The sequence below is a fragment of the Nerophis ophidion genome, linkage group LG15 (genome assembly GCF_033978795.1).
Source record: "Nerophis ophidion isolate RoL-2023_Sa linkage group LG15, RoL_Noph_v1.0, whole genome shotgun sequence".
Taxonomy (NCBI): domain Eukaryota; kingdom Metazoa; phylum Chordata; class Actinopteri; order Syngnathiformes; family Syngnathidae; genus Nerophis; species Nerophis ophidion.
This window is the reverse complement of record NC_084625.1, coordinates 6,118,969-6,132,119: the sequence shown is the minus strand read 5'-3', so window position 1 is coordinate 6,132,119 and position 13,151 is coordinate 6,118,969. Positions and strand designations below refer to the sequence as shown.

At 41.9% G+C, this 13,151-nt stretch overlaps 1 protein-coding gene across 2 annotated transcripts in view; it reads right to left on the bottom strand.

The window, feature by feature from the left end:
• Positions 1–13,151, bottom strand: part of kbtbd2 (kelch repeat and BTB (POZ) domain containing 2) — a 30,562-nt gene that overhangs the window by 12,944 nt on the left and 4,467 nt on the right. Inside the window, exon 2 of one of the 2 annotated variants that reach the window (XM_061921309.1) lies at positions 12,033–12,573. In XM_061921309.1, the coding sequence (XP_061777293.1) occupies positions 12,033–12,205 (173 nt within the window). In that variant the 5' untranslated portion in view covers positions 12,206–12,573. The remainder of the gene's footprint in view (positions 1–12,032; positions 12,574–13,151) is intronic. The other variant, XM_061921310.1, reaches the window with a different exon arrangement.

Genomic DNA, 13,151 nt, shown 5'->3' with positions numbered 1-13,151 from the left:
GTGTGTATATATACATGTATCTGTTTATATATATTTTTTCAATTTTGTATTTTCTGATTTTATTTCTGTTTATTATTATTAATGTAGTATTTATTTTTTGTTTATCCAATTGATGTATTTGTAGATACTATGTTTTTTGTTTCTTTTTTTGAGGGTTGGGGTGTATGGTTTGGGTATAAACAAATATTTTAACATTTAGGGCAGACAACATATATATGATGTAATGGATAGGAACGTCTGATGCTGAATCTCAATAAAAAAAAAAAAAAAAAAAAAAAAAAACTACAACACGGATGATCAGAATAAGACGCTGTCGAAGTGCAGCATGTCACGCACACTCGTCATCATACGCATCATCATTCCGCGATGTTTTCAACAGGGTACTTCGCAGGAAATTTAAAATTGCAATTTAGTAAACTAAACCGGCCGTATTGGCATGTGTTGCAATGTTAATATTTCATCATTGATATATAAACTATCAGACTGCGTGGTCGCTAGTAGTGGCTTTCAGTAGGCCTTTAAACCAAAGATAAACAAAAAGGTGAGTGCCCCTAAGAAAAGGCATTGAAGCAGAATGCTGGAAGACAGCAAAGACCCCACATCTGCGGTCCTCTCCAAGGTTTCTCATTGCCATCCTACTGGGTTGAGTTTTTCCTTGCCCTGATGTGGGATCTGAACCGAGGATGTCATTGTGGCTTGTGATTTAGGGCTATATAAATATGGATTGATTTTTTTTTAAAAGTCTAAGCAAAAAAAAAAAAAGACAACCCCCTTTTGAACACCACTGTAGCCCCCAAATTTGGACACAGGGTGTCTGCAGTCAAGTGCAATTTCCGGAAGTCTTCCGGAAAATCTGGAAAACTTGGCATCTATGCGCAAGTCTTCAGGCAGAGCCCTGCACCCCCTCCCCCCCTTCCTGTTTGTTCCTCCCCATCCCTCAGTGGGACCTACGTGACCAGACTGCCAGCCCCCCTCTCCCCCGCCCGAGGCCAGGCATGTGAGGTGTGTGTGTGTGTGGGGGGGGGGGGGGGGGGGGGGTTGCGCTGCTTGGTGGTCGGGTCGGGCGCAGCGGGAAGGACGGAGGACGGAGTGGCATTTAAAGAGGAAGCGGCCCGACACCTCTGAACCCTGCAGGGGAAATGCCTTACATGTTCACACCAGATAACAAGTGCATGGGAAGGGTGGTGGGGGTCTGGTTTCTTGGAATGCGGTGTGAGCAAAGGGGAGGGGGGTGAGACATCGCCTTCCAATGCAGCGCTACTTGTGTGCAGATGGACTCTTCCCAGAGCTGAAGCTGTCACATTTGCTGCAGCACACACACACATACACACACCACACACACACGCCATTACGCAACATTGCACGTACAAATGAGGCCTCCAGGGGGAATGGCGTTTACAACTCCAGGCGGCACATTGCTTCCAGGACCGAGCTGCCGTTGAGCCTGCAACCCCGCAAATCCCACCCATGAATGACGAGGGCCACAGCGACGTAACTCACATTATTTAGAGGATCTTTGACAGTGTTTTGGCAGTCGGTGCCTAAAAACAGCAGAGAGCTGCGGTCATGTACAGAAGATCTTTGACAAGTGTTTGGTTCGGTTTCACTTTCATTTTATTTACGAGTACGCCATGTGGTGACGAAAAGGCTTGATGTATGGAGTAGAGATCCATAACCCTAACCTAATGTTTTTTTTTTCAGGACCGATACTGAGACCGATTAGCCACGGAGGCCGATAACTGATATTTGAAGCCGATGTTGCAGTAAAAGTTATGAATAGTATAACGTCAGCTGGACATGGGTTTAAAGGCCTACTGAAATGAAATGTTCTAATTCAAACAGGGATAGCAGGTCCATTCTAGGTGTCATACTTGATCATTTCGCGATATTTCCATATTTTTGCTGAAAAGATTTAGTAGAGAACATCGGCGATAAAGTTTGCAACTTTTGGTCGCTGATAAAAAAGCCTTGCCTGTACCGGAAGTAACAGACGATGTGCGCGTGATGTCACTGGTTGTAGAGCTCCTCACATCTGAACATTGTTTGCAATCATGGCCACCAGCAGCTAGAGCGATTCGGACCGAGAAAGCGACTATTTCCCCATTAATTTGAGCGAGGATGAAAGATTCGTGGATGAGGATAGTGAGAGTGAAGGACTAGAGAGAAGAAAAAAAAAGTAAGAACAAAAACAAAAAACTCCGGCTTCCTCCCACCTCCAAAGATATGCACCTGGGGATAAGTTGATTGGCAACACTAAATTGGCCCTAGTGTGTGAATGTGAGTGTGAGTGTTGTCTATCTATCTGTGTTGGCCCTGCGATGAGGTGGCGACTTGTCCAGGGTGTACCCCACCTTCCGCCCGATTGTAGCTGAGATAGGCGCCAGCGCCCCCCGTGACCCCGAAAGGGAATAAGTGGTAGAAAATGGATGGATGGATGGAAAAACAAAATAGGCGAGGCCAGTGAGAGCGGTTCATATGTTATTAGACACATTTACTAGGATAATTCTGGAAAATCCCTTATCTGCTTATTGTGTTACTAGTGTTTTAGTGAGATTATATGGTACCTGAAAGTCGGAGGGGTGTGGCCCTGTGGGAGGAGGTAATAGTACGCAGCTGCAGGAGGACGCGAGCTCCGCCCATGTCTACGGTAAGAGCCGACTTATTACCACAATTTTCTCACCGAAACCTGCCGGTTGACATGTGGTCGGGAACCATGTTCGCTTGACCGCTCGTTTCCATAGTAAAGCTTCACGTTCGGGAATTTTAAACAAGGAAACACCGGCTGTGATTGTGTTGCTAAAGGCAGCTGCAATACACCGCTTCCCACCTCCATCTTTTTACTTTGACTTCTCCATTATTAAGTGAACAAATTGCAAAAAATTCAGCAACACAGATGTCCAGAATACTGTGTAATTATGCGGTTAAAGCATACTACTTATAGCTTGGATCGGGCTTGAAAAAAATGTCCGCTACAAGCTCGACGTCAAACGTCATACCGCGACGTTTTCAACGGGACAATTCGCGGGAAATTTAAAATTGCAATTTAGTAAACTAAAAAGGCCGTATTGGCATGTGTTGCAATGTTAATATTTCATCATTGATATATAAACTATCAGACTGCGTGGTCGCTAGTAGTGGGAACATTATCACAATTTCAAAAGGGTTAAAAACAATAAAAATCAGTTCCCAGTGGCTTGTTGTATTTTTTGATTTTTTTTTCAAAATTTTACCGGTCTCGGAATATCCCTAAATAAAGCTTTAAAGTGCCTTATTTTCAACTCTCTGCGAAGACACTGGCCATTTCCCTGTGACGTCACACAGTGCTGCCAATGTAAACAAACAATGGGAATACCACAGCAAGATATAGCGACATTAGCTCGGATTCAAACTCGGATTTCAGCGACTTAAGCGATTCAACAGATTACGCATGTATTGAAACAGATGGTAGAAGTATGAAAATATTGAAGAAGAAACTGAAGCTATTGAGCGAATAGCTATTGACGCTATTCATAGCCATAGCATGGCCGAATAGCTGCGTTAGCATCGCCGGTAAAATGTGCGGACCAAACGATCAGGACTTTCACATCTTTTGACACTGGAGCAACTTAAATCCGTCGATTGGTAAGTGTTTGTTTCGCATTAAATGTGGGTGGAAGGAAACGTAATATAGTTGCAAATGCATCTACAGGTTATCCATACATCTCTGTTCCATGTCTGCTTTAGCACCGCCGGTAAATAGCATGTTAGCATCGATTAGCATAGCATGTTAGCATCGATTAGCTGGCTGAAAACATCAACAAAACTCACCTTTGTGATTTCGTTGACTATCGTTGCAAATGCATCTGCAGGTTATCCATACATCTCTGTGCCATGTCTGCCTTAGCATCGCCGGTCAAATGTGGAGACACTCTGGTACATTCAATGGGGGTCTGGCGGAAGATTTCTTGCCACTTTGGCATCTTCGGGCCAGTGGTGCAACTTGAATCCCTCCCTGTTAGTGTTGTTACACCCTCCGACAACACACCGTCGAGGCATGATGTCTCCAAGACTCCAAAAAATAGTCAAAAAAACTGAAAATATTAGTGCTGAGACCCGGTGTTTGTAATGTGTTGAAAATGAAAATGGTGTTACCTCGGCGACGTCACATTCTGACGTCATCGCCTCCAGCGCGATTAACAGAAAGGCGTTTAATTCGCCAAAATTCACCCATTCGGAAATCGGTTAAAAAAATAGATGGTCTTTTTTCTGCACCATCAAGGTATATATTGACACTTACATAGGTCTGGTGATAATGTTCCCCTTTAAGTCATTTTTAAAACACAATTTATTAGGACACGGACTAATAGCGACATGTTCTATGCTGTGCTAACGTTGTGGTTGATTTAGCACCCCAAGAAAAAAAATTGGGGATTTCACAAGCACCTTTATGTCCTGTGTCTAAGTTGAGCATCAACATTTGCTTTTCAAAATATGTGAAATCTCCTGGGAAAATGAGTTAAAATATGGGATTTCGCTACATCACAATAACTCGCCATCTACTCCATTTTAGAGCAGTTTATGGATTTAATACATTGTAAGGTTTCCTTGTTAACATTTAAATAAAAAAAATCCTGGGCTCCTTGACATAGTTTATAGTTGAGACATTTTTCTAGATGACGGACATCATTTCTTCCTGGATGTTACAGAAAGTATGAGAATGTCTGGGCTGCTGCCTGCTCTTCTTGACTTATAGAATAATCATATTTACACAAATTTGGGATTTTGCGCGCCCCTTTAATGAGCCCACGCTGTGGGTGTTGCGGACGGAGGCTTGTCGGGCGACTCAATCACTGCAGAAGCGGAAACAAGATGCCGGGAAGGAAGGACACAAACTGGATTAAATAAATGTGAAGTGAAGTGAATTATATTTACATAGCGCTTTTCTCAAGTGACTCAAAGCGCTTTACATAGTGACACCCAATATCTAGGTTACATTTAAACCAGTGCGGGTGGGACTGGGAGCAGGTGGGTAAAGTGTCTTGCCCGAGGACACAACGGCAGTAACTAGGATGGCACAAGCGGGAATCGAACCTGCAACCCTCAAGTCGCTGGCACGGCCACTCTACCAACTCTATGCCGCCCCAAATGTGACAATCTACAATGTAAATAGTCATGAAAATAAAGAAAACCCATTGAATGAGGAGGTGTGTACAAACTTTTGGCCTGTAGTGTGTATGTATACGTACACACACGTACACACACAAACACACACACACACACACACACACACACACACACACACACACACACACACACACACACACACACAAACACATATATATATTAGGGGTGGGCAAGTTAATGCGTTAATTTCGAGTTAATCCATCAATCTATTAACGCCAACAATTATTTTATCGCGCATTTGCGTATGTTGTATACATGCTTTTATTTTGTTAACGCCTATTGCTGGCTCCTGCGGGAAAGGAGCCAGCAAATGTGACAAACTACAATGTAAATAGTCATGAAAATAAAGAAAACCCATTGAATGAGGAGAAGGTGTGTCCAAACTTTTGGCCTGTAGTGTGTGTGTGTACGTATACGCACACACACACGCACACACACACACACACACACACACACACACACTAGGGGTGGGCAAGTTAATGCGTTAATTTCGAGTTAATCCATCAATCTATTAACGCCAACAATTATTTCATCGCGCATTTGCGTATGTTGTATACATGCTTTTATTTTGTTAACGCCTATTGCTGGCTCCTGCGGAAAAGGAGCCAGCAAATGTGACAATCTACAATGTAAATAGTCATGAAAATAAAGAAAACCCATTGAATGAGGAGAAGGTGTGTCCAAACTTTTGGCCTGTAGTGTGTATGTATACGTACACACACACGCACACACACACAAATATATATACATATATATTAGGGGTAGGCAAGTTAATGCGTTAATTTGGAGTTAATCCATCAATCTATTAACGCCAACAATTATTTTATCGCGCATTTGCGTATGTTGTATACATGCTTTTATTTTGTTAACGCCTATCGCTGGCTCCTGCGGAAAAAGGAGAACGCGGAAAATAACGAAACAAGCAATGGAGAAGGAGCAACAGAACTTTTACTTTTTCATTATAAAGTACTTCCAGGCGGCGGATTTGACGGAAGCAAAGTTGTTTGTAGCCACTGCCAAGCTGAATTTTCTTATCACAGGAGTACTTCCAGTCTAAAATATCACCCAAACGCGAAACACTCTGTTGATGTGAGCAAACCATTCAACAAAGCAGACAGTGCAGCCAGGATTCGGCAGACTACTTTAAATGCAGCGTGCGGGAGAAATATATATAAACGAGAACAAGAATTACTAAAAAATGCCATAGCGAAGTAGATAGTCAGAGACTGTAGGTCCATTAGTGTTATGGAAAACGCCAGCCTGAGAAACATTGTGCGTACGCAACAAGTGACATCACGTTTGAGCCGCCATCGAGACGCACCATCGCACGAAGAATACACCAGTTGTATGAAAAGGAGAGGACCTTAAAAGTGACAACTTTACAACGTGCAGCTGTAGTTGCTCTCAGTGGGGACAACTGGACATCAATCGGTAAGCATAATTACCTCGGAGATACAGTGCGTTATATTGATGAAAAGTGTGTCCTGCATTCACCTGCTCTGTCTATAATGATAACAGAGGAGAGGCATTATGCAGAAATATGCGCGGGGCACTTCACTGAAGTTAAACAGTGTTTGCACAGAAGATGTTACGGCACTTTAATTCATAGGGCAGTACATTTAAAATTAATGGTCGTCAAGTTCTAAGAATGAACAAACTGCACCGAGTGGAGTGAGATTCTCTGAAGGAACACCATTATTAACATGGACTTTACATTCTAGTCCCGGGGGTGAAGTGTTTTGTGCTTCACCCTCTCTTTTCTTTCTCCCTGATAAAAGAAAATGTTTCTGCTGTTACTTCAGAAATTGTCCGTTCGGAGGTTAGGATTGTGGCTCAGAGATTTGTATGTAGATTATATTTATTTTCCATAACAAACAGGATAACTTAAATACCCTGGCAGTGGCAATAAGCTTGAATGTTTGTATTTACATTTTTTGAGTTGATTTTCATAAAATATGCTATTTAACTGCTACTGTTTAAAGGGGAACATTATCACCAGACCTATGTAAGCGTCAATATATACCTTGATGTTGCAGAAAAAAGACCATCTATTTTTTTAACCGATTTCTGAACTCTAAATGGGCGAATTTTGGCAAATTAAACGCCTTTCTGTTTATCGGTCATGTGGTGATGACGTCAGAACGTGACGTCACCGAGGTAACACACCCGCCATTTTCATTTTCAACACATTACAAACACCGGGTCTCGGCTCTGTTATTTTCCGTTTTTTCGACTATTTTTTGGAACCTTGGAGACATCATGCCTCGTCGGTGTGTTGTCGGAGGGTGTAACAACACTAACAGGGAGGGATTCAAGTTGCACCACTGGCCCGAAGATGCCAAAGTGTCTGCCGCCAGACCCCCATTGAATGTACCAGAGCGTCTTCACATTTGACCGGCGGTGCTAAGACAGACATGGCACAGAGATGTATGGATAACCTGCAGATGCATTTGCAACGATTAAGTCAACAAAATCACAAAGGTGAGTTTTCTTGATGTTATTGACTTATGTGCTAATCCGACATATTTGGTCACGGCATGACTGCCAGCTAATCGATGCTAACATGTTACGCTAATCGATGCTAACATGCTATTTACACTGGCTGTATGTACATTTGAAACTAGATACTCACATTTAATGCGAAACATACACTTACCAATCGATATATTTAAGTTGCTCCAGTGTCACAAGATGCGAAAGTCCTGATCGTTTGGTCCGCACATTTTACCGGCGATGCTAATAAGACAGCCATGCTATGGGCCACTTCATTAGGTACATCAATGCTATGGCCAAATAGGGTCAATAGCTATTAGCTCAATAGCTTTAAATTCTTCTTCAATTTCGTTTTCGCTATCTGCCTCCATACTCCGACCATCTGTTTCAATACATGCGTAATCTGTTGAATCGCTTAAACCCGAGTTTGAATCCGAGCTAATGTCGCTATATCTTGTTGTGGTAAGCGCCATGTTGTTTGTATTGGCAGCCCTGTATGACGTCACAGGGAAATGGATAGTGGTTTCGAAGATAGCGAGAATAAGGCACTTTAAAGCTTTATTTAGCGATATTCCGGGACCGGTAAAATTTTGAAAAAAACTTCAAAAAATACAACAAGCCACTGGGAACTGATTTTTATTGTTTTAAACCCTTTTGAAATTGTGATAATGTTCCCCTTTAACAAGTACTGATTTAAATTGTTTGCACAACAAATGTTTTGGCGCTTTTGTTCGTATGGGAGAATATTCCAATAAAGGTGCACTACACACTACTTTTGAATTCATTATTGGGTTTTGCGTATACAATGCAGTTAATCGTGATTAATCGGAGAAATAGTGCAATTAACTTTGATTAAAATGTTTAATCGTTGCCCACCCCTAATATATATATATATATATATATATATATATATATATATATATATATATATATATATATATATATATATATATATATATATATATATATACATATACACACACACACACACAAGTACATAATTCCATCCATCCATCCATTTTCTACCGCTTATTCCCTTTTGGGCTCGCATGGGGCGCTGGCGCCTATGTCATAAATATTAAATACATAGTACATACTACATAAATAACAAAATGTAATTAAACTTTTTTTTTAAGAATCGTTACAAACGAGAATTGAGATCCAATCGAAAAAATCTATTTTGTTGTGACACTCCTAGTTATTACCACCTACTTTACTAATGAGTTATTTTTTAAATCCTGAATACTAGTATCGTATGTGTATTGATTGTATCTGCTGATGTAGTTATGTTATAGTTGTGGGGGAAGGCTGACACCGGTGTGGCTCGGGTGGTAGAGCGGCCGTGCCACCATCTTAAAAGGCCCGAGGTTCGATTCCTGCTTCCGCCACCCAAGTCCCAGTGTTTGAGACACTTGACCCACCTGCTCCTAGTGCCACCAACGCTGGTTTAAATATAACTTAAAGATGTAGATAATGGGTTTCAATACGTGAAGCGCTTTGAGTCACTAGAGAAAAGCGGTATATACCGTATTTTTCGGAGTATAAGTCGCACCTGCCAAAAATGCATAATAAAGAAGGAAAAAAAAACATAAGTTGCACTGGAGTATAAGTCACATTTTTGGGGGGAAATTTATTTGATAAAATCCAACACCAATAATAGACATTTGAAAGGCAATTTAAAATAAATAAAGAATAGTGAACAACAGGCTGAATAAGTGTACGTTATATGAGACATAAATAACCAAGTAAGAAGGTGCCTGGTATGTTAACGTAACATATTATGGTAAGACTCATTTAAATAACTCTAACATAGAATACATGCTATACCTTTACCAAACAATCTGTCACTCCTAATCCATAAATCCCATGAAATCTTATATGTCTAGTCTCTTACGTGAATGAGCTAAATCATATTATTTGAGATTTTACGGTAATGTGTTAATAATTTCACACATAAGTCGCTCCTGAGTATAAGTCGCTCCTGGCCAAACTATGAAAAAAACTGCGACTTACAGTCTGAAAAATATGGTAAATATAACTCACTTCACTTCAATCAACGTCAACTTGTCAAATATCATCCCGGCCGATCTTTAATATTGAGAAAGAAGAAAATATTCCCCCCCAACCTAAGAAGAATTGAGTTTAAGTGAAGCTTACCTGCAACACAGACCCTGCATGTGTATTCTCTCTCTATAGCAGTGTTTTCCTACCTTTTTTTGAGCAAAGGCACATTTTTTGCATTGAAAAAACGCGGAGGCACACCTCCAGCAGAAATCATTAAAAAACGAAACTCAGTTGACAGTAAAAAGTCGTTGTCGCAATTGTTGGATATGACTTTAAACCATAACCAAGCATGCATCACTATAGCTTTTGTCTCAAAGTAGGTGTACTGTCACCCCCTGACTTATTTAGAGTTTTTTTTTTTTTTTTTGCTGTTTTCCTGTGTGTAGTGTTTTCCTTCTTGTCTTCCCCTTCCATTTTTGTGGCTTTTCCTGTTTTTTGGGTATTTTCCTGTAGCAGTTTCTTTTCTTCCTTTGAGCGATATTCCCCGCATCTACTTTGTTTTAGCAATCAAGAATACTTCATTTGTTTTTATCCTTCTTTGTGGGGACATTGTTGATTGTCATGTCATGTTCGGCTGTACTTTGCGCCACAGTAAGTCTTTGCTGTCGTCCAGCATTCTGTTTTTGTTTACTTTGTAGCCAGTTCAGTTTTAGTTTCGTTCTGCATAGTCTTCCCTAAACTTCAATACCTTTTCTTAGGGGCATTCACCTTTCGTTTATTCTTGGTTTAAAGGGGAACATTATCACCAAACCTACGCAAGCGTCAATATATACCTTGATGTTGCAGAAAAAAGACCATGTATTTTTTTAACCGATTTCCGAACTCTAAATGGGTGAATTTTGGCATATTAAACGCCTTTCTGTTTATCGGTCTTTTAGCGATGACGTCAGAACGTGACATCACTGAGGTACCCGCCATTTTCATTTTCACATTACAAACACCGGCTCTCAGCTCTGTTATTTTCCGTTTTTTCGACTATTTTTTGGAACCTTGGAGACATCATGCCTCGTCGGTGTGTTGTCGGAGGGTGTAACAACACTAACAGGGAGGGATTCAAGTTGCACCACTGGCCCGAAGATGCGAAAGTGTCTGCCGCCAGACCCCCATTGAATGTACCAGAGTGTCTTCACATTTTACCGGCGATGCTAAGACAGACATGGCACAGAGATGTATGGATAACCTGCAGATGCATTTGCAACGATTAAGTCAACGAAATCACAAAGGTGAGTTTTGTTGATGTTATTGATTTATGTGCTAATCAGACATATTTGGTCACGGCATGACTGCCAGCTAATCGATGCTAACATGCTACGCTAATCGATGCTAACATGCTATTTACGCTAGCTGTATGTACATTTGAAACTAGATACCCACATTTAATGCGAAACAAACACTTACCAATCGACGGATTTAAGTTGCTCCAGTGTCACAAGATGCGAAAGTCCTGATCGTTTGGTCCGCACATTTTACCGGCGATGCTAATAAGGCAGCCATGCTGTGGGCCACTTCATTAGGTACACCCATGCTATGGCCGAATAGCGTCAATAGCTATTCGCTCAATAGCTTCTATTTCTTCTTCAATTTCGTTTTCGCTATCTGCCTCCATACTCCGACCATCTGTTTCAATACATGCGTAATCTGTTGAATCGCTTAAGCCGCTGAAATCCGAGTCTGAATCCGAGCTAATGTCGCTATATTTTGCTGTGGTAACCGCCATGTTGTTTGTATTTGCAGCCCTATATGACGTCACAGGGAAATGGACAGTCACATCGCAAATAGCGAAAATCAAGAACTTTAAAGCTTTTTTTTTTAGGGATATTCCGGGAGGTGTAAGATTTTGAAAAAAACTTCGAAAAATAAAACAAGCCATTGGGAACTGATTTTTATTGTTTTTAACCATTTTGAAATTGTGATAATGTTCCCCTTTAAGCATTAGACACCTTTTTACCTGCACACTGCCTCCCGCTGTTTCCGACATTTACAAAGCAATTAACTACAGGCTGCCACCTACTGATATGGAAGAGTATTACACGGTTACTCTGCGGAGCTCTAGACAGCACAGACACTTAACAACAAAATCATTTGCAGACTATAATTACTAGTTTGCAAAAAATATTTTTAACCCAAACAGGTGAAAATAGATAATCTCCCAGGCACAACAGGCTGTATCTCAGTGTGCCGCGGCACAGTGGTTGAAAAACGCTGCTCTATAGGACACGCTGCATTATTCATTGTAACCAAAGGATCATGGTCCATTATTCATACCAGCAGCTGCCCTTCTAAGACATTTTCAAAAGGTTTTTTGGGCTCACCTGAAGTAGGAGCTACAGGTGGCCAGGACCATCTTGTGACAGGGGAACTCTGTGTCCTCCACCAGCAGGACCACGTCAGTCAATAGCTTCTGCTCGTAGAAGAACTTGAGCTGCTCCAGCAGGGAGACAGCGTAGTCCATGTTGACCGGCCTGCGCTCGCCCAGATCCGACATTGTCGCATCACACGAATCGCGCCCCAGTTTTGACAGGTCTCGCGGCCGGCAGAACCGGGCTCAATCCGACTGGGAAGAAAAATCTCGAAGATGGGGGTGAAGGAGAGGGCGGGCGGAGGGCTCCGACACCCTCCACCGGTCCGAGGGGAGGCGCTGGGCTCCTGGCTGGTCGGCTGCTCCCCAGTCAGGAGGTGACGCGTGCGGTGGGAGTCCGGAGACAGAAATCCCAGATGGGGACGGGGCCGTTTCCCGCCCTGCTCCGTAGCTCGGCGTGAATGTTTGGAGGTCGAAGGTCATGCGGTGAGGCACTGGGGCGGGGGGGCCGGAGGTAGAGGGAGGAGACAAGTGTCACAATGAACTACATCAGCCTGGAGAGCACAGGAGACAACAAGCAGAGCTGAGGATGAGTCACACACTCCATGGAAACTTCTCACAAGACAAATGCACATATTAAAAGTTAAATATGCAGACTAAACTCCACCGTTTCTGCCTGCTCTTCTGGCTTTTATTGGCAAAACATTTATTCATAAAAAAAAAGGGGCAGAACGATAAAAGAAGGCAATACGAACATGAAAACCAAATTTGTTTTTACCTACTGGTGACCGGTTTTTGTGTATTTGGAATCTGCATACTGTATTTCCTTGAATTGCCGCCGGGTATATAGTATGCGCCCGCCTAGAATTACTGCCGGGTCAAACTCGTTTTGCAAAATAATTAGCGCATGCTTAGCATTACCGCCGGCTCAGGATTAACGCCGGGTCAAACTCGTTTCGCAAAATATTATTTTTATTAGCGCATGTCTAGAATTTCTGCAGGGTCAAACTCATTTCGCCAAATAATTAGGATATGCTTAGAATTTCCACAGGGTCAAACTCGTCACGTCATGAGTGACACTTCCCCTGTCATCATTTTCAAAATGGATGAGGCTGATTCCAATAATTTGAAA